The 20,012-nt window shown below is 49.2% G+C and overlaps 13 protein-coding genes across 13 annotated transcripts; 7 read left to right on the plus strand and 6 right to left on the minus strand.

The window, feature by feature from the left end:
* Positions 1-47: 47 nt before the first annotated feature.
* Positions 48-824, plus strand: HPODL_04932 (uncharacterized protein; the record flags this gene model as incomplete). Its single annotated transcript, XM_014081288.1, has 1 exon — positions 48-824. One exon carries the CDS (start codon positions 48-50, stop codon positions 822-824), a length of 777 nt encoding a protein of 258 aa, XP_013936763.1.
* Positions 825-856: 32 nt separating this feature from the next.
* HPODL_04933 (uncharacterized protein) lies at positions 857-1,927 on the plus strand (the record flags this gene model as incomplete). The annotated part of the gene is made up of 1 exon (XM_014081289.1): positions 857-1,927. One exon carries the CDS (start codon positions 857-859, stop codon positions 1,925-1,927), a length of 1,071 nt encoding a protein of 356 aa, XP_013936764.1.
* Positions 1,928-1,986: 59 nt separating this feature from the next.
* Positions 1,987-2,934, plus strand: HPODL_04934 (E3 ubiquitin-protein ligase RAD18; the record flags this gene model as incomplete). Its single annotated transcript, XM_014081290.1, has 1 exon — positions 1,987-2,934. One exon carries the CDS (start codon positions 1,987-1,989, stop codon positions 2,932-2,934), a length of 948 nt encoding a protein of 315 aa, XP_013936765.1.
* A 1-nt stretch (position 2,935) lies between these two features.
* Positions 2,936-3,769, minus strand: HPODL_04935 (Protein involved in bud-site selection; the record flags this gene model as incomplete). Its single annotated transcript, XM_014081291.1, has 1 exon — positions 2,936-3,769. The coding sequence occupies one exon, from the start codon at positions 3,767-3,769 to the stop codon at positions 2,936-2,938; it is 834 nt and encodes a 277-aa protein (XP_013936766.1).
* An 81-nt stretch (positions 3,770-3,850) lies between these two features.
* Positions 3,851-5,302, minus strand: HPODL_04936 (Hexokinase-2; the record flags this gene model as incomplete). Its single annotated transcript, XM_014081292.1, has 1 exon — positions 3,851-5,302. The coding sequence occupies one exon, from the start codon at positions 5,300-5,302 to the stop codon at positions 3,851-3,853; it is 1,452 nt and encodes a 483-aa protein (XP_013936767.1).
* Positions 5,303-5,687: 385 nt separating this feature from the next.
* On the minus strand, positions 5,688-10,223 carry HPODL_04937 (Bile pigment transporter; the record flags this gene model as incomplete). Its single annotated transcript, XM_014081293.1, has 1 exon — positions 5,688-10,223. One exon carries the CDS (start codon positions 10,221-10,223, stop codon positions 5,688-5,690), a length of 4,536 nt encoding a protein of 1,511 aa, XP_013936768.1.
* A 67-nt stretch (positions 10,224-10,290) lies between these two features.
* On the minus strand, positions 10,291-11,298 carry HPODL_04938 (uncharacterized protein; the record flags this gene model as incomplete). Its single annotated transcript, XM_014081294.1, has 1 exon — positions 10,291-11,298. The coding sequence occupies one exon, from the start codon at positions 11,296-11,298 to the stop codon at positions 10,291-10,293; it is 1,008 nt and encodes a 335-aa protein (XP_013936769.1).
* A 140-nt stretch (positions 11,299-11,438) lies between these two features.
* On the plus strand, positions 11,439-11,834 carry HPODL_04939 (uncharacterized protein; the record flags this gene model as incomplete). Its single annotated transcript, XM_014081295.1, has 1 exon — positions 11,439-11,834. The coding sequence occupies one exon, from the start codon at positions 11,439-11,441 to the stop codon at positions 11,832-11,834; it is 396 nt and encodes a 131-aa protein (XP_013936770.1).
* Positions 11,835-12,155: 321 nt separating this feature from the next.
* On the plus strand, positions 12,156-13,607 carry HPODL_04940 (uncharacterized protein; the record flags this gene model as incomplete). Its single annotated transcript, XM_014081296.1, has 1 exon — positions 12,156-13,607. The coding sequence occupies one exon, from the start codon at positions 12,156-12,158 to the stop codon at positions 13,605-13,607; it is 1,452 nt and encodes a 483-aa protein (XP_013936771.1).
* A 73-nt stretch (positions 13,608-13,680) lies between these two features.
* On the plus strand, positions 13,681-14,694 carry HPODL_04941 (Transcriptional regulatory protein RXT2; the record flags this gene model as incomplete). The annotated part of the gene is made up of 1 exon (XM_014081297.1): positions 13,681-14,694. The coding sequence occupies one exon, from the start codon at positions 13,681-13,683 to the stop codon at positions 14,692-14,694; it is 1,014 nt and encodes a 337-aa protein (XP_013936772.1).
* Positions 14,695-14,707: 13 nt separating this feature from the next.
* On the minus strand, positions 14,708-16,786 carry HPODL_04942 (Tubulin-tyrosine ligase; the record flags this gene model as incomplete). Its single annotated transcript, XM_014081298.1, has 2 exons — positions 14,708-15,833; positions 15,867-16,786. 2 exons carry the CDS (start codon positions 16,784-16,786, stop codon positions 14,708-14,710), a joined length of 2,046 nt encoding a protein of 681 aa, XP_013936773.1.
* Positions 16,787-17,253: 467 nt separating this feature from the next.
* On the minus strand, positions 17,254-18,504 carry HPODL_04943 (Carbamoyl-phosphate synthase arginine-specific small chain; the record flags this gene model as incomplete). Its single annotated transcript, XM_014081299.1, has 1 exon — positions 17,254-18,504. One exon carries the CDS (start codon positions 18,502-18,504, stop codon positions 17,254-17,256), a length of 1,251 nt encoding a protein of 416 aa, XP_013936774.1.
* A 182-nt stretch (positions 18,505-18,686) lies between these two features.
* On the plus strand, positions 18,687-19,856 carry HPODL_04944 (60S ribosomal protein L3; the record flags this gene model as incomplete). The annotated part of the gene is made up of 1 exon (XM_014081300.1): positions 18,687-19,856. The coding sequence occupies one exon, from the start codon at positions 18,687-18,689 to the stop codon at positions 19,854-19,856; it is 1,170 nt and encodes a 389-aa protein (XP_013936775.1).
* Positions 19,857-20,012: the final 156 nt, after the last annotated feature.

Raw genomic sequence — 20,012 nt, forward strand, 5'->3', positions numbered from 1 at the left:
GTTAATCAATTAATGCGGTAGCCTGGGGAAATTATCTTTTTTATAACATGTTTAGAAGAGTCTTTTCGACAACTCCAATTAGAGCCACCGATCCGCTGTTGGACTCGGTGCAGCAGGCCGTCAAGGCAAAATACTCGAAAACGACGTCCTCGTTCGGTATGAGACTTGTCAAGGTCTTCCTCCCCACATTGCTCGGCTTGACAGCGTACGTGGGCTACAACTCCTACAATTCCAGACCGGCCTTCATCCCGCTGCTATACGCCAAATCTTTACCTCTGAGCCGCTCCAAGGAATCCAAAGGCATTGATCTCGACAAATTAAAGGCAAACACTAAGGAAATCCTCCTCTCTAAACTATCCATGAACCATACAATAAAAAACACTCTAGGGCTTCCGCTGCAATTGGGCGAGTTTCTGAGCTTCAACGTCAAGATCGAGTACAAAAACGTGTTTTTTGAAGGTCTCGAAATCGACTGCACCAAAAGATGGTTCCCCCCGGAGTTCAGATGGAGCCACCGCGAGTTTGCACCAAAGCTGAAGGACGACCTCAACGGCCTGCTCGAGCCCATGACCTCGGACGGGTCCTTCACGCTGGACTCGGTGGAAAACCGCTACGGCAACAAGAGAGATTACAACCTTATAGTGGGCGGATCTATAGAGGCGTACTCAACGTTCGACCTGGTGTCGGATGAGGTTGATCCCGGAACTGCGAAAATCACATTCACGGGGACGATACAGTATGACCATATCAAATCTCTGAAAACAGACACAATCGTCCTTTCATACAGATCAAACGGCCAGACAGTGGTGCACCAGCTGCTATGAGATCAGGCTGTGCAAAAATATTTTTGCAAAGAATGCCTCCCAACGTGTTTGTCAAGAACGGTCTGCGGCATGTTGCACCGTACATGAGACGCATCACTGCCGTTGCTAGGCCGCGCTGGGTGGGGAAGCCATTTCTGGAGGTTCTGGCGACCGATTTCCGCGGCAGAGACATCAGCAGGTTCAGCGAGCTAATCGATTCTGGAGACATGTATATCTGGCGACGCACGTCAGCAGGCGTGGAAACCGTCCGCGGTGCACGGTTACGAACAGAAAAACTGCAGCACGGAGACAGAATCAGCAACAGTATGCATCAACATGAGAAGCCCGTCATTGCGGCCCCGATAGACGTCGTTTACGAGGACAGCGAGATACTGGTGGTGAACAAGCCGGCCGGAATCCCGGTGCATTCTACATCTGGCTACATTCAGAACACTGTGCTGGAGATCCTGAAACACGAACATGGTCAGGGCCAGCTCCATCTATTGTATCGTCTGGACAAGGCTGTTTCTGGGGTGCTAATCATGGCTAAAAATCTAACGAAATTCAAGCAGCTCCGGGACGAAATCGACGACAAAAAAAGAGTGCACAAAGAGTACATAGCTCGCGTCCGTGGCCAGTTCCCGAGCTCTGTAGCATGCCACGACAATGTGGTGGACATTGACCCTTCAAAGAGGTATCAATACGGCGGCGTCGGCGCGTCCAAGAGGGCCTCCACAAATTTCTCGCTACTCGAATATAATTCTGAGCTGGACGAAAGCACGGTGAAATGCGTGCTTCAAACAGGACGAAAACACCAAATCCGAATACATCTGCGAAATCTGGGACATCCGATCGTGAATGATCCACTTTATGGGCCTTCCGGGATTTTGAACGAGCCCATGACCTCGCGGCCGTCCAGTAAAGAATTTTCTCTACTTCAAGAAAAAGCAGAGCAGCTGCGGAGTGCCATACTACTTCCCGGGAAGTGTGAGGTGTGCGGGTTCCCAAACCACGTCGACCCGACTCCTGAAGAGCTCGTAATATACCTGCATGCCCGCAAATACAAGGTGCAAGGGTCCTGGAGCTACTGTGCTCCGGACCCTGACTGGGCCAAATTTCTATAGTGTACATAAATCGACGCGTCGCGCAATCGAAAAATATTTAAATATTTGTAAGATAACTGATGGCGACATTCACCGATCCGCTCGACTCCATCACCGATCCGAGCGACTGGGCCGACTCCAGTTTCCCAAACCTGTCCAAGCTAGATTCGCTTCTCCGCTGCCACATTTGCAAAGATTTTCTAAAGGCCCCGGTGTTGACGTCCTGCGACCATATATTCTGCTCTGTGTGTATCAGACGCAGTTTGGAGAGCGACAAGAAATGTCCTTTGTGTCATGAGGAAACGTACGAAAGCAAGCTGCGCAAGGTGCTTCTTCTGGACGAGATATCATCGTGGTTCACACGAAACCGACCAGAACTGCTTGACAAACACAGGCCGACTGCGAATAACACCCCAGAGCCCGTGGCTGCACCAGAGCCGGAAAAACCTGCAGTGCCGCTCAGATACGAGTCGCGCAAGAAACGCGCGGCCGAGGAGCCGCTCGTGGAGTGTCCGGTATGCTCCACGTTCATGTCTGCGGACGAGCTGCAGACATCCCATATAGACAGTTGTCTGGCCAACAAGCGGGCCAGGCCGAGCCCGAGCCGGCCGGTGATTTCGAGTTTTTTCAAGAAAGAGCGCACGCCCCAGACACAGCCCGAGTTCGTCAAGAAGAAGACCAAGATCACCAATTTGGACCCGACTATATCCACCAACAAGCTCAAGGAAAAGCTTAACTATTGGAACCTTCCGACAAGCGGGACACGGCACCAGATGGAAACCCGGATGAAGGAGTTTATCAGCATGTATAACGCGAATCTGGACTCGGTAAATCCCGTTGACGACCGCGTGTTGATCAACCGGCTCATGAAATGGGAAGGGACGTACTCGCTGAGCAAAACGGCGGGCGACACCGAGGAGGATGGTGCGCAGTGGCGCAGAAAGTACCAAAAGGAATACGACGAACTGATAAAACAGGCCAGAGCCAACATGAACCGCATCAATACCAAATTAGATAGTACCGATTAATCTATTCTATTATGTCCTTGCTTTCCACCAGCTTGAGCGACGGGATGTACGGCATGCTGCCGATACTCATTTTCGCGTCGGTGAGCTCCAAAGTGCGCTTCAAGACCCGCTGCACCACGTCGACCGTGTGTTTGAGCGACGTTTCGAGGTTTTTGGTGCGGTGGAAAATGTCTGTCAGCAGTCCCAGAAACAGGTCCCCAGACCCGGAGAAAACTGCAGGAACCTGATCGACCGGCACTGCAAACGTCCTTTCTCGGTCCAGACACCCAATGCAGTACATTGCGCCATCCAGGTTGACCGATGTGATCACCACGTACTGCACGTTGTAGAGATCGTAGAACCGGGTAACACTAGCGGTAAGCGAGTTCCAGTCCGAGATCTTGGTGTCTGTGAGCGTTTCTATCTCGAACTGGTTGGGCGTTGTCAGCGTGACCAGGCCGGCTGGATCCTGCAGGATGCGTTTATAGACAGGAATGAGGTTTTGGTCGACGTACAGCTTGTCGTTGTCGCCGAGGATGGGATCGAGCACCACCAGCGGTTTGTAGCTCAGTTTGGCTAGAATGTCAGCGATACATTCGAGATTCGGCACGCTGGCAACATATCCAACAATGACGGCGTCGTACTCTAGCCCGATCTCCACAAGCCCCTCGAAAATGTCTGCGATTGTAGCCGCGTCGGTCTTGGAGCCCTTGAAAGTTCTGAAGCCGGGATGATTCGAGAGGTTCGTTGTGTTGATGCAATCGACGTTCCATCCACGCAGGTTCAATGGGAACTGGATCGCTCTGTTACCTACCGTGCCATGGACAACATGGGACGAGAAAGACAGAACGTTCATTGAAGATAAGAAAAAAAATATATGCACTCAAGACTTCTTTATAAATTTATTATATACACTTGCCGTAACTTTATCCGAAACTTATTTTTTCAAGCCCAAAGACAGACCTTTCTCTCTTCTGGCGTGCGAAAGTGCAGCAATGACGGCTGCACCAACACCAGATCCGTCCTCGGCCTGTTTGATCTGGATAGGGTGGTCCTTCATGTCAATACCGTCCCAGCCGAACACGTCGCTCAAGCCCTGTGCTGCTCTCTCTGGGAAGTATGGGTACTTGAGGAAGACAGATCCGTCAGCGGCAATGTGGCACTTCTTGTAGTTCATCTTTTTGCAGACGGCAGAGATACCGCAAATCGAGAGTCTGGCTGCTCTGGTTCCAATAAATTGCGACAGCTTTCTCACGTACAGTCTCTCCTCGAAAGTGGTGTCGATGAAGAGTTTGTTGGAGAACTCATTCGAGACGACGCTCAATGAAGGGGTGTCGTCGGCCTCGGCGATTGACAGGAAAGATGTGTCCAAGAAGTATGGGGTTTCTAGATTCTTGATCTGCTCGGAAGATTCAGTGTAGCTCTTGAAAATGAGTCCCTTTTTGTAGGTGTCCAGCATGATCATTCTCAGAAGCTCTCCTAGGTAGTAGCCGGAAGTCATTTTCTCGAAAGCCTGCTGGCCTGGTCTTGGAGACTCATCGTCAATTCTGATGTCGAACTTGGTTCTAGGAAGAACCTTGTGTGCGTTATCGAAAGAACCGTATTCGCAGTTGATCAACATAGGAGATTCTGGGTCGATATCGTCGTAAAGTTTTCCCTTGAGCTTAGGGATGTTCTTGATCCGGTCGTAGTATGCACCGTTGACACCAGTACCAAAAATACAGCCCATCTCTGTGAGCTCGTCTGTGTATCTTGAGGCAACAAGGGTTCCGCTTGTGTCGTTAATCAGGGCACCCATCTTGATAGGCAGGCCCTTCTTCTCGACCTGTTCCATCAGAAGAGGCACCACATCGTGGCCCTCGACATTAGGAATATCAAAACCTTTGGTCCATCTCTGGAGAACACCCTCGAAAATGCTGTTTTGCGTGGCTGGGTACGAAAAAGTGAATCCCAGGGGGAAAACAGCGTCGGATGGAATTCCGTCAGGGTGTTTCGACTGGAGGAAATCTTCCAGACATTGAGCAATGAACTCAAACAGCTCGTCTCTGTTCTTGGTTGTTCTCATGTGGCTTGGGATGTGGTACTTAGTTTGCTCGGTAGAAAACTTGTGGTCTCCAAGCAAGTGAACAAGGACTACACGAAGGTTTGTTCCTCCCAAGTCGATGGCAAGGTAATCACCGGTCTCAGAACCGTTCGGATATTCCAACACCCAAGCAGGGTTCATAGGGATACCGGTAGGATCTGTTCCATCCGCGTTACCTCTCTCGAGTTCCTCGATGAAGTACTCGATGACCTTGTGGAGAGTCTCGGTTGGCACCCAGAACAGCTTCTTGTAGGTCTCGATCTCTTTGGCCAGGTCTGCTGGCAGCGGTTTGTCGTCGATAGTCATTATAGGCTAAAATATAATAATGTGGTATTATTTTTCTAAACTGAGAATAAACCTCTTTTTATATTCTACTCTGGTGGTCCGGAAAAATTCTTTAGGACAACGCACCACCCCTCGGCATACATTTCTCCAGCGAGCTCCACCTAACTCCACTTGCATCACTATAAGCATATACTGGGGTAGTACTGGGGTCATACTACTGCATTATTCAACAATAGAAAAGTCTCCAGATTTATAAAGATGTGCACCAGCCTATGCTGAAAATGTAAATCGAAAATTTCTAGCAAACAATAGCGACTGGCTTTTTTCGTAAAATTCGCACACGTTTTTCCGTGGCCATGCAGGTGCGACAAAAACAGTCGGAAAAAGTCGCCCATCTGATGTCATCTCAATCCCTCTTCACATACCCGCCGTCCACGCAGAGCCGGTAGAAGTAGGAGTCCGGCTTTTCCAGCAACTTTTGCGGATTGTCGAACTCTTGCACCTCTCCATTATCCAGCACCAGCACCCGGTCATTGTCCATAACCGAGTCCAGCCGATGCGCAATCGTCAGGATCGTAAGTTTTTTGAATTCGGATCGGATCGTTTCCTGAATAATTTTATCGGTTTGCGCGTCGACGCTCGAAGTGGCCTCGTCCAAAACGAGAATTTTGGCGCGGCTCATGCTCTCGTGACGAGACTCCTGCGAACGCAATAACACGCGGGCCAAGCACATCAGCTGCCGCTGCCCCACGCTCAGGTTCATCCCGCTCTCACTCAGCATGCAATCGAGCCCCGACTCCACTTGCTGCTCTCTCGCCATTTTGGTCACGTGATCGGATAATCCGGCTAGCTCGAGGCATCTCCACAGCTGGGCATCTGCATACTGCGCCAGCGGGTCCAGGTTGTAGCGGACCGTGCCGTTGATGCACTGGGCGTCCTGCGGGATTATAGCAAGGTTGCTCCGCACGTCATGCAGGCTCAGCGTGCTGGTATTAACGCCGTCCACCTCGATGTGGCCCTCGATCGGCTCGATGATCCGGAACAGCGACAGCATCAGCGATGACTTTCCCGACCCCGTGCGGCCCACGATTCCGATTTTCTCGCCTGCACGGATGCTTAAATTAATATTTTTCAGCACCGGGTCCAAGTTGTCCCTGTAGCGGGTCGAATAGTTTTTGTACTCGATGGTTCCCTTTGACGGCCAGTTTGGCGGCGGGCTTGCGGGGTTTTTCAGTTTCTCTTCTGGCTCCAGCTTGCAATATTCGAACACCCGCTCGCAGCAGACAATGTCCGACTCGATTTCCACCGACCGTTTAACAATAAAATTCAACGAACTGGTGACTCTGAGCGCATAGCTCATCACCAGACCGACCAGACCTGCGCTGAGCGGATGACTGGTCCGCAGGGACAGCAGAGCGAGTGTTGATGTGGAAAAAATCACCACAGAGCCGATGAACTGCAGTCTGGTGGACAGCCATCTGTTGACGGACTTCATGCAGTAGGCAGAGACCTGGTTCAGGTCGATGTTGGAGCAGTGCTTGTACACGAATTTCGACTCCTGATCGTACGCCCGGATGGTCTCTGCGCCGGAGAGCGACTCCTGGATGTGAGCAAAAATCGGGCTCTTGGTGATGGAAACAATTCGCTTCAGATCGCGCGAGACAATAATGTAGAATTTCTGGTAGTACAGGTAAACCACCGAGAGCGCAGCAATGATGAGCAGGAACGGCGGCATCGTAGATCCAATGATCACGAGAGTGAATATTGTCTTGACGACAGAATTGAACACCGCAGCAAACACCCGTGGCAACGCAGAGTCGATCTTGGACATGTCCTGACTGAACCTGTTGATGACTCTTCCCAGCGGTGTTGTTTCGAAAAACGACATTGGCGACGCCAGCACTGCAGTCGCCATATCGTTGTGCAATTTCTTCGACGCCCGGATCGAGCACCAGCTCCACATGATCATGGCTCTGAAAAGCGTGAATAAACCCGAACCGATTCCAAATAGAGCGTACACTCCCACGTACATGCCGACGTGGTCGTTGGAGCCCGTCTTGTCGTTCTGTTCTCCCCAGTGCTTCAGCCAGTAGTTGCCACAGACGCTAAGCCCCACAGTGATGACAATCAGGCCACAAACGCTGAAAATCCCCGTGTAGCTGCACGCACGAGCATAGTTGCTGTACACTGACAGGCTCACGTGACCCTTCTCCTTCTTCTCTTCTTTCTGGGCTGTTCTGCGTTCGATCTTGGCGAGCGATTGCTTGCGGCCCAGAGACAGCACGCTGGCCGCTCCGACAGATTTTCGGGACGCCACCTTGACCAAGTCTGCGGGCTCGACTCCCGCGTACTCAAACCCGCCTTCCTCAATGTCCCTTTCGATCTCTGCAACCGTCGACGCGGATGAGCTCCGTATGTAGGTGGAGTCCTCCTCTTCAGTGTTTTGGCCAAAATCGGACACCAGCGCAAATAGCTGGCCTTTAGCGGCCATCACCTCGTCGAACGAGCCGGACTCGGAAATCTCGTTGTTGGAAATCAGGTATATTTTTTCTGCGCGACTCAGAACCTTAATATTGTTGGTAGCCAATATTTTGGCCTTGGTGGAGAGAATTCCGTCTGGACCCAAAACGTCACGGATCAGCTTCTGTCCAACGTGGACGTCGACGGCACTTAAGACGTCGTCTAGCAGATACACATCGGCTCGCATGTAGACCGCTCTTGCAAGAGCCAGCCGGGCCTTCTGCCCACCCGAGAGACTGATACCTTTCTCACCAACAAGCGTCTCATCACCGTCTGGCAAAATCTCAAGATCCGGTTTCAGCTGGCACGCCTGTATCGTCTTTTCGTAGAAATCAGGCTCAAATTTGTGGCCAAACAGGATATTTTCCTTCACCGAAGCGTTCAAGATCCATGGGACCTGCGAGCAGTAAGCCACCGAGCCGTGGACTTCTATTTTCTGTTTCTTTTGGGGGTCCACAGGGAGCGAGCCCAGCTCTCCTAGAATGCACTGGAGGAACGTCGATTTGCCGGCTCCCACGCGCCCCACGATGCATGTCAAATGGCCCTTTTTCGCGGTGAATTTGACATTTTTCAGTGCGATTTTAGTCTCGTCAATATTCTGCTCCTCGTCATAGTTATCCTGGTATTTTTGGGGAATTTTGGACCACAAGAAGTTGCAGTTGTCTATCTCCACGGAAACCGCACCAATACTGGTTTGTTTTGGGAGTCTGGTAAACAGCTCGTTGTCTATCTCGTCGGCAAGCAAAAAGTCCGTCAATCTTTTAAGAGACACACCGGACTCAATCATTGCAGTCATGAGCGCCGGAATGGCAAAAATCGGGTCGGATAGAAGGTCAAAGAGCGACAAGGCCGGGAACACGATTTCTGGCGTAAGCGGCGTTTTCGAGGTGTACGCAAAAATTGCAAACGTGGAGCACGACACAAAAAATGGAACACAGGTCCAGGCAAAATTCACCACGGCAGAAAGAATACCAATTTTGTTCAAGTTGCGCAGTTCTTTCTCGTTTCTCGCCTCGGACAGTCTCTCCAGCATTGGCTTTTCCCAAGCGTACAGTTTGATAGACTTGACATTCTGCAACAACTCGGCCACCAGCGAGGTCCGGTGGTCCTTGAGAGTCATCTGCTCACGGTGGAATTTCCGCAGACTCCGCACGAGGTACGCGTTGATCGGCATCATGATGGCCATGGTGCCGATTCCTGCCCATGTAGCATTGCCAAGCAGCGAATGGAGTGACAACAAACAGAGCACAAGTCTTGTAGGAGCACTAAATAGCGTCTGAATGTAGGAAGTCAGTTCTTGCAACCGCGTCACATCCACCGACATCAGATTGACGATATCACCGGTTGAGCGCTGCAGTCTGCTTTCTGGAGACAATTTGATCGATTTCGAGTAGACCAGGTTCATCAGGCCAGCCTTGGTACCCAGAGAGGCTTCAACGGTCTTTATAAAATACTGGTTGTACATCAGAGCCTCAAAGAGCGAGAGAAGGAACATCGCAATGGCCAGTGAGAACCCTATGATGATCGGCGGGTCGTCGGTCCTGCCAAAAAACCGAATCAGCTGTTTGAGCAGCTGTGGCTGGATAAAAGAGGTGATGCTATCTGACATGTCGTAGAACAGCGAGATCATAACAGGGAAGCCAAACGAGCGGATCAGTGCCATTAGCAGTGACGGTTTGCTTTTTGACAGCTCCTTGCGCCACTGCTGCTCAAGCTTGGGAGCTGCGTACGCAGTTGTGACCAAAACTGGCGGCGGTGGCAGATCACTGTGCTCCAAGCTTTTTTTCCGGTATCCAGTCATGATGAGGTCATTCATCCAGGTGAACGTCATGAGAGAAACGATGTTCACCTGGGTTGTCTCAATGTTGTGTTCAATGCAATAATTGATCAGTTCGTAGGAAACGGGATATTTCCAGTACTCGGCCACCGTGATCGTCAAACCCAAAGCTACCATCAGGTCCAGTAGAATAGCGTTGTCAACAAGCTTGTGAGAGCTGAATTTTTGCTGGAATGCCATCATGGCCACAAGTAGGGTCTGCAGCGGCCAAAAGAAGAGCAACGACCCTGGCTGGACAATGAAACGGGCCGTTTCTATGCTATGGAGCAAAAAAGCTAAGCACAGCGTAATCAAATGCAGAGTGTACACGGCGGACTCCAAACTCGAGAAACTAAATTCATGGAACTCGAGCACGTAGGCCACCACAAAAGCAGCAACCAGCCCCAGCTTGATCCGCTGGTATCTGGTCCAGGCGCCCTTGCAGGTGGCTTTCCGGATGCCCCCAAAGAGAAGCTGGTGGAGACAACAAAGCCCAAAAATCAACGAGAACACACACCACAGAAGCGCGACAAAGCATCCGTTCAGTGCGCTCGACGTGGGACTCGCTAGCGGAGTGCGGAAACACTGGTCTAGCGAACGGTCCATAAAATAATTTTTGTGAAAAAAATGAATCCTTGCACCATAATTTTATAAAAGTCTCTAAATGAACGTCCTAAATAAGAAGTGTCACCATGAAAATGGCAATCAGGGTGGAAAAGCTGGACCGTAGGTGGCTTGCACCGCTCTGACAGTCGTCCTCGTTCAGCTCGTAGTACTCGTTGGAATTCTCGTCAAGGAAAATGTTGCCCTCCCTGTACTCGAACTCTGCAGCACTAATAGGAACGTCCTTACCGTCCTCGATGTCCTGAAGAACCTGCTGGATCAGCTTTGATCTTCTGCGCGCCTGTCTCTTGTACTCTATGCTGAGAGTCGAGTTCTCCACAGACTGCTGCTGGAACGTGAGCTCTTCGTTGCACTCCTCCTCGTTCTCAACACAGTACTGGTCGAGTTTCTCTAGTTGCTTGAAGGTTTCGACGTCTTTGCCGCCCTTGAAAGCGTTTCTGAACATCTCTGCAGCAGTGTTGTGCTTGAGGTATTCTTCAGTAGCGTCCAAAAACTTGTTCAGACGGCCCAGGTTGCCGCCCTCCTTATTGGAAGCCATGTCGGCGCTCAGCATCTTCATGGCCTCCATGAAGTGACCGTTCGAGCATGTAGCAAGGAACCCAGCGAATTTCTCCTTGCCCATCGCCAAATAAAGATCGATCATATTTTTCACCTGGTCAACGTCCACCTCGTACACCAGCTGTCTCCCTTCTTTGTCGTAGCTCTGGTCCTCCTCGGCAACGGGCCCTTTGACAGGTACATCCACAGAAAAACTAGCGCTGGAGGCCTCAAGATCGCCGTCTTCTTCCTCCTCTTCTTGGTACTCTTCGGCAACGTACTCCTCGTCGTCCTCGTCGTAATTCTCAGCTTCTAAATCGTCCTCTTCGTAGTCTCTTTTCTCATAGTATGGAGCCGGCGCAAGAACCTGCTGAGTATCGGAAAGGTGAGCTTGCAGAGCATCGGTTCTGGCCCGATGCTGAACGGACGCAGCGTCCACAGCGGCCATCTGGAGCAAATGTGCTCCCAAAACGTAGAAGGTCCAGAGCTTGCTGGAACTGAGCGAACTGATTCTAACCATGGTTGTGTCTAGTGATATTATATGCAAGCATGTCCAGCGGGACGTTCGGCCTATTTATCCTGTTCTTAACCGCCGATAAGCCTTGTGCTGCCATCCAGCCGCCAGAATCTGTATCCGGGCTGTGCACATCCTAATTTTCAATGTCAGGTTTAATATACAACCTGGCTGTGTTTAATTTTCCAAAGTATCGTCTAGTCATGGCTAGCTCCAACGATTTGCGGCAGCTCATACGGAATTCGTACGAGTGCATGCGGAAAATTCTGGAGCTGGACACGCAGTCGACCCTGACCAACTTCAATGTGATGGAAACGCTCAACAACTCGACGATCCTCCGGTATAGAGAACTGGAGCCTTATCTGGACAGTCTCGAGTCCGAGACGTCGAAAATCCGGGCGCTGGATCAGGAACTGGCTAAAAACAAACCGAAATTAGAACAGTTAGAAGAGCGCACCAAAAAGCTCGCCTTGCTGGTGGAGCAGATGGACGAATGGTCTGCGGAGTTGGAGGTTAAAAGCCGACGTTACACGCGAAAGTGACATGTTCCAGGAAATTGCTCTTAATGTTTCCATGTGAAAAACCACATGCAATTTTTCGCCTATGGGCGGGGAGCCTTTATACCAGGATGTATTATCTCATGCCCAAGAATTTCCTAATTTATGCTATGATAAGTTTTCATATGCTTCTCCACAGGCTATCGGCAAATCGACGCGTCGCTCAACAAAAAAAAGAAAACTTTTTCGATGCTGTAAATATATTAGCATCTGATTACCAGCTACCCCAGTTTTTTGTACAAGAGCTATCAGCCGTTGAAAGGGACTATTGAATCTTCGGGTTCTTGCAATCCAAGCTATTTATTCATGTCGGACAATGGTCAGAACTTGCGGGTCAGACCGCTAAAAATTGGCGAGCTGATAGACAAGGGAGACGATTCAGAGGACGCAAATGCTGCAGAGCTCCTGATGGCAGCACAGGCACTGGGCGAGCTGAAGAACCGGCCAGAGCCATCTAAGCCAACGATCCTCGACAAAGTGACTTCTTATCCTCTCATATCCAGCTCTATCAATTACATGTTGGAGAAAACGATCAACACTTCAAGCAATATTGTTCTCCTCAGCGACGAGAAATCCAAACGTGCTCGCAATGACCAACAGACAGAGTCTCTCGGACCCGATAGGGAGGACGTATATGAGCAGATCCCGCTCAAGCGGCCGAAACTGGAAAAGACAAGCTCTGGATCTCAGCTCAACAACCGTCTTCCGCCTCCATCACAGCCTCGATTCGCCCGCCTCAACTCATCTCTACGTCAGCAGGTTACCATATCGTCAGCCATCTCCACCCAAAAAAGTCTTCAGGATCTCACTGAGCTCAGTGTTCTGAATCTCAATATCGAAAGTCGCCGCAGACTCACCATGCTCATTAATTTTTTAAAGATCGGAAACACGCAACTCAGCGAGCGCATCGAGAACCTCATCAATGTCCTTGCAAATGAACACGACGTGAGCAAATCTCGCTCATCTAGTCCTGATAATATACACGGTGGTGCCTCGACGCTTTCACTGCCTTCACTGGCCTCCGTGAGCAGTGCTGCGTCTCTGGCCAGTCTTCCAAATTCGGACGAAACGCCAAAGCTGAGTCCAGAGGCAGAAATACCTGTCCAGCAGCTTAAAAACGAGATAGTGGGCACTGTAAAGAAAATAGTGAATGTGGTTTCGAAAGTGTCTGCAAACTCGCTTCCAGAGCCCGCCCGCTCGAACGTGCGCGAAATGTTGTTAAAACTACCAACCAACTGGGCCATGTCATTGGAGCAGAACATGTCGGAGTCGGAAGATGAGGACTCGGACGACGAAACAAAGACGATATACGAAGATTCACTGGAATACCCGGACCAGAATGCTGAATCGCAAAAACGCAAGTCCAGGTCGCTGGCACAGCAACTGCTGGCCAACTTGTTCAAGTACAGAAATAAAACACAGAAGAACATTGTCCAGCCGAACAACTGGTTCAAGAAATCTATCCGCGACCAGATTCTGAGCGACCGAAATGGCAAGGTGCTAATTCTGGCTCAGGAGTCGCTCGACATGATCAACAAAATTATCAAGTTCTGCAACGAAAACCTCGATAAGGCGGAAACGTGGAATATCTCGAAGCAGACCCAGCAGGCTGCCCATTTAATGAACAAACTACAAAACATCACGTATGTGACGCCTGTGTCGAGCTCCGACGCGGCCTCGAACTCCTCAAATGCGCAAAGGGACTTGCAGGACGGCGACACTATAGTGGTTCGCGAGGATTCTCCATCCAATTTATGATTTTGTACATCTGTACACCACTAACTACATTTGTAAGAAAAATACCCCAAACAAAAAATCTAAGTGTAAAATAATGAAGAGCAACGACTCGGTTGAAAAAGATCTGCTGAGGTTCAAGCTTGCCGTTCTGAACTCGCCTGGGTTCACTGCTAAGGACCTAGTGGTTGGCGTGCCGGATGGCGACGCCAGCGTGTTTTCCAACAGGGGCAACAAGCTACTGTATAACTCCGATGGAGTCGACTACACCAATCTGAACTCCTACAGGGACGACCTCAAACTGGTCAAAATAGAGGAAATTGACCCTGAAACTGGTGAGAAACGGCCACGATATGTTATACGACGCAAAGATCAGACCGTGGAGGAGATAATACAACGTGAACTGGACGACGAGTTTGGCATAGTGGACGAAGACGATGAGTACAAGCAGGACTACGACTCTGTACAAGGACTATTTGATTCCGTGGACGTCGCGGAAATACTAGCGCCGATCACACATCCCACGAACATTGTTGAGCGCAAGACATTAGAGAGGATATATAAGAGCACGCATTTGGAAGATCTCGCCGAGCAGACGATAGAGCTAATAGAAAAGGAGCAAGACAATGTGATCCAGCTCAGCAAGCTGATGAGTGTGTTTCTGGGAGATTGTCCGGATGATTTGTTGGCAGACAATTTGAAGCTCCCGAACTACGACCACAACCTTGACCTGGAGAAACAGATAGCCGGCAGCGATGAGAACGGGTTGAACAGGGACATGGATGCCACGCAAGAAGAGGATGAGGATGAGGGCCAGAACGGAAATGGCCAGGCGCAAGATTCCAGAAAGATCAACGAGCATATCAAGGATCCGTTCTTCAAGCTTCCAGAATACAAACGAGACCCGAACTTCGGGATCCGCAAGGCGGAAGACGCAGAGGAGTCTCGGCAATTGATCCAGATAGCGCTTCAGCGGAACGAGGAGTTTATCAGATCGCTAACCACCATTCGCAACGGCTTTATCAGAGCAGACCGCGTGAAAAATAATATATATAAGTGGAGCAAGGAAATGGCCGAGGAAAATTACGACAAGAGCGAAGAAAGTGAATAGTATATAATACACATTAAGCCAGTTCTAGTACTTGTTTGAAACTGCTAGGGATCGTTAGCTTGCCCCCAAAGAAAGGCACCACTGCCTGTTGCACAATGCCGTCAAACAGCTCGTAGATGAGTCCTTTAAGATCGTCTCCAGTTTGCTTAAAATCAGGGTAAGAATTTACCTCGAGCAGCGATACGTTGAGGTCTTCGTCCACCACAAAATCGATGCCAAATGTCTCGAAGCAGTTTGGCAGAGGCTGGAAATTGATTTTGTCATTCGTGGCAGCTTTAAATAGCTCTCCAACTATTAAATTTATGGACTCCCGGATTTGATTTTGTGAGAATTCTGGAAGCACACTTTTACGAAGCTCCACCACAACAAGCTTGTCTGTGTCGCCTTGCAAGCAAGTGTTGGTAAGATGGCCATCAATATTGTCAAAATCCCTGTGATATGGCTTATCGCTAAATAGCATCAACATTCTCTGGTAAACAAGCACCCGGAGATCACCCACGCAGAGCACGTAAGTACGAATGTGGAACTTCCTGTTTTCGTACACTGGTAGCAGCAATGGGTTGGCAATATATTCCTGGACAATGAAATGGCGCAGCTGGGACGTGATCACGGCGTTTTCGTCTCCATTTTCCTCAGACTCCTCAAACGAGTCGAATATGTATTGCAACTGGTCGATGGTCTGAAAGATCCTGATGCCCTGGCCCTTGTCACTCATGCTTGGTTTCAAAATATACGTTTTAGACAGTGTTTGCTCGTTTTGTTCCAAATCCTGACGCAGCTCGTAGCTTTCGTCTAGAGAGTCGTCCAAAAATTCTGCATAATCTAGCTCCAGCTGGTATGTCTCGGGAAAAGCTTTCTTTAGTATACTCGTTGGATTTTTCGAGGTGTACATTGCAATTGTGTTGGCCAAATAGTGTTTTCGAATCAGACCCTTCCGATAAATATAGGAGTTGGCCATATAGTTTTTGTCACTCATCATCCTCTCGTGATCCAAATCCTCGTACTCTGCAAACACAAACGTCTTTCCCGAAACTCTGCTGTTCAAGTACTTGTCCAGAGCTTGTTTTAAAGGCTCGAAAAGATACGCATCGGCTGGGTAGCCAATGAAAACAGAATCGGAGCTACTTTTCGGAGAATTTCTATATGTTAGAATAGAACTCTGTCCAACTTACTCAATGATCAGCTCACCAGTGTTGAGATCATCGACCTCTTTGAATGCTGCCTTCAGAGCTGTAACGGAAACAAGTCCTTGGTCCACGGCTCTAGCGTCATTCAGAACGCTCTCATCTCCGAGATTCTGGTGCACAGAGTCAAAGTCTGGAGTCCACTTAAAGGTCTTTCCGTGAGTAACGCTCTGGTCCACAATATCGGAGGCTGGTTGCTCAGGACTTTCGGATTTAGCGGTGTACAGAGACTTCGTCCATTTGTTATCAAGTGTTGGGGTCATCACACACTTAGTTTTGCCGAGCTTCAGGCTCTTTCTCAGCGGAACATTGACGGTATACAAATCAACGCGGTCATCCCACACTGAAACCAGTTTCTCGATGAGTTTGACCGAGACCAACGAGGCCTCAGTTAGAATTTTAGGGTCGTTGAAAGAATCGGCTTCGAAAGCGTAAGACACAGCAATCGCTTTCTTGCCGTGCTGTACACCCTCCATTGCTCCTCCAATGGTTCCACTAGACAAAGAGTACAGTGCGGAACAGTTTCTTCCAACATTTGGTCCACTGATCACAAGATCGACAGGCTTTTTGGCAATATAGTTGATTCCAATGTCCGCGCAGGTGGCAGGAGTTCCGTCCAGAAGACACCACTCTTTCATGTTGGGGTCCTTGGCAAGATCGGCATTGGGATGGGAGAACGGCCCGTGGAAAGAACTATCTGCTGGTTGGTCAATCGCAGAGTAGATATAGGAGGCAGAGATGTCTTTTCCTGCCAAGTGGGCCTTTCCAATCCATGACTTCTGGGAGGCGGGCACGCAGATGGTCAACTCCCAGTTGGTTAACTTCTGGATAGCCTCGACGAGAAACTTGACGTATGGACTTGCGGTCTCGTGCGGAGCACCGTCGTCGTTGGTCAGAAGAACGTGCATTTTTTTCACGAGATTTTATTTCAGGAATAAAATTCCGTGCATATGATCTTATTTAAATGCTAGGCACGATTATATAATTCATAAACACACGGGTGCATGTGCACCTTACCCTTCCTAATGCGATAACTATCTTACTACATGAGTCATAGGATTGTATAAGTTAATACCTGTTCCAGGATAAGTTACCATGGGGTGCAACCTAAACATAAAATTAAAAGATCGATAATTAATTTTCGACGTTGATATATATCATGCTATAATCTTGAAAATCTATGATTCAAAGGTCGTTGCTGAAGAGATGGACCAACGTTTATTCCTGAAATATTTCTGACTTAGTCCTGATTTCGGGCGACAAAGTAGAATACTGCCCTACAGCGTACTCCTATTAAGGGTAATTTTTCCTATTCTAATTTATCTAGTGAATTTCATTAAGGATCGGGTCCAAAGACTATATTCGGCAACTAAGCTTATACCACGCGCTCTTTTGGCAAAATGTCAATCAGCAAGTCGTCTGGGCTTAGTTTCAAGTGCGACTTCTTGTATTCTTTGAGCAAATCGAAGTATTTGTCGAACAGGTAAGACGAGTCCAAGGGACCTCCCTTGGCCTCTGGGTGGAACTGGGTCGAGAAAATCGGCCTGGTTTTGTGGATCATTCCCTCGTTCGACAGATCGTTCAGGTTGATGAAGTACTCTTGGAAGTCTGGATGCAGGGTCTTTGCATCAACGGCGTATCCGTGGTTCTGGGAGGTGATATGACACTTGCCGGAGAGAAGGTCCAAAGCCGGAATGTTGTGAGCTCTATTTCCGTACTTCAGCTTCACGGTCTTGGCTCCAGAGGCCAATGCAAGCAGCTGGTGTCCAAGACAGATACCGAAAATTGGCAGATCTGGGAACTTTTCCATGGTCTCTTTCAAATTTTCGACGGTGGCAGAACAGTGTGTTGGATCGCCAGGGCCGTTCGAGATGAAAACACCGTCAAACTTGTCGGCACTCTTCTGGATCGGATAATTGTAAGGAAGAACAGTGATAGAGGCGCCACGGGACACCAGGGAGCGTAGAATGTTCTCCTTGACACCACAGTCTAGCACAGCAACATGGTACTTGGCATTAGGCGAAGGAACATGGAAAGGAGCTTTGGTAGTGACCTTGTGCACCAAATTCACAGAGCTAGGGTCATCGAAAGCCGCGTCTTCATCAGCATCGTATGTTTCGCCAATACTTAGCTTGGCCAGACTGGAGCCCTGCTCTCTCAGATAAGTCACCAATTCTCTGGTGTCAACGCCAGTGATGGCAGCAACACCCTCACGTTTGCACCATTGGCTCAGACTCTCGACGGCCGTCCAATGAGAGTATTGCAGAGCCACATCGCTGACAACAATACCAATACATTGGATATGTGGCGACTCAAAATACTTTAGCAGGTTGTACTCGTCTCTAGCAGTGCCTGAAGGAACACCGTAGTTACCAATCAGCGGCTGAGTAAAGACAAGAATCTGGCCTCTATAGGAAGGATCAGTCATAGACTCGGGATATCCAACAAGAGAGGTGGTGAACACCGCCTCTCCGCTGACGTTCTTATCAGCTCCAAAAGAGTAGCCATTGAAGATTGGGCCATCTCTGATGGTCAGAGTGGCTCTGTCTAAGCTCTTGGTCGACGATAGTCTGATAGAATTCCATCTGATGGCCGGGAGGGCCAGCTTGGTGAAAGTTCTAAACATGGTGAGTCAGTTTATTTGATAGAGATCGTGAAAATTTTTTGTACAATTACCGCGTTACCCTTTTGAGACAACCACATCATTTGGTGTCGTTATTACCCTGCCTAACAACTTTTTTCCTCATCCCAGCTAAATTTTTCATCGTTTTTTTCAAATTTTTCATTTTATTTTATTTCCATTTCATCATGTCCCACAGAAAGTTCGAGCAGCCAAGACACGGTTCCCTGGGTTTCCTCCCAAGAAAGAGAGCTGTCAAGCAGAGAGGTAGATGTAAGGCTTTCCCTAAGGATGTCAAGTCTAAGCCAGTTGCTTTGACTGCCTTCCTTGGTTACAAGGCTGGTATGACCACCATCGTTAGAGACTTGGACAGACCAGGTTCTAAGATGCACAAGAGAGAGATCGTCGAGGCCGCTACCGTCGTTGACACTCCAGAACTTGTTGTTGTCGGTGTCGTTGGTTACGTCGAGACCCCAAGAGGTCTGAGATCTTTGACTACTGTCTGGGCTGAGCACCTTTCTGATGAGGTCAAGAGAAGATTCTACAAGAACTGGTACAAGTCTAAGAAGAGAGCTTTCACCAAATACTCCGAGAAGTACGCTAACAGCGCTGCCGAGATTGAGAAGGAGCTTGCTAGAATTAAGAAGTACTGTTCCGTCGTCAGAGTTCTGGTCCACACCCAAATCAGAAAGACCCCATTGACCCAAAAGAAGGCTCACTTGGCTGAGATCCAGGTGAACGGTGGTTCTGTTTCCGACAAGGTCGACTGGGCCAAGGAGCACTTCGAGAAGACCGTTTCTGTTGACTCTGTCTTCGAGCAAAACGAGATGATCGACGTCATTGCCGTCACCAAGGGTCACGGTTTCGAGGGTGTCACCCACAGATGGGGAACCAAGAAGCTTCCAAGAAAGACCCACAGAGGTACCAGAAAGGTTGCCTGTATCGGTGCTTGGCATCCATCCCACGTTATGTGGACTGTTGCCAGAGCTGGTCAAAGAGGTTACCACCACAGAACCTCCATCAACCACAAGGTCTACAGAATTGGTAAGGCCGGTGATGAGGCTTCTGGTGCTACTGAGTTCGACAGAACCAAGAAGACCATCACCCCAATGGGTGGTTTCGTCAGATACGGTGCCGTCAACAACGACTTTGTTCTGTTGAAGGGATCCATCCCAGGTCCAGTCAAGAGAGTCATCACCTTGAGAAAGTCTCTGTACGGCCCAACCAACAGAAGAGCCTTGGAGCAAGTCAACCTCAAGTGGATCGACACTGCCTCCAAGTTCGGTAAGGGTAGATTCCAGACCCCAGCTGAGAAGCACGCCTTCATGGGTACCCTCAAGAAGGACCTTGAGAAATAGATATATAATTAGTGGTATATCCCTATTTTTCACCTAATTAGTAAGCCGGGTAACCTAAATTTGCCCCCTTTGTGAAAATTTTTTTTTCAGTAGTAGAAAAGCAACGTGAAGATAGGATAAAAGGGTTAGTGTTCCCACAAGATTATTTCTTTATAG

Source organism: Ogataea parapolymorpha, chromosome II (assembly GCF_000187245.1).
Source record: "Ogataea parapolymorpha DL-1 chromosome II, whole genome shotgun sequence".
Lineage (NCBI taxonomy): Eukaryota > Fungi > Ascomycota > Pichiomycetes > Pichiales > Pichiaceae > Ogataea > Ogataea parapolymorpha.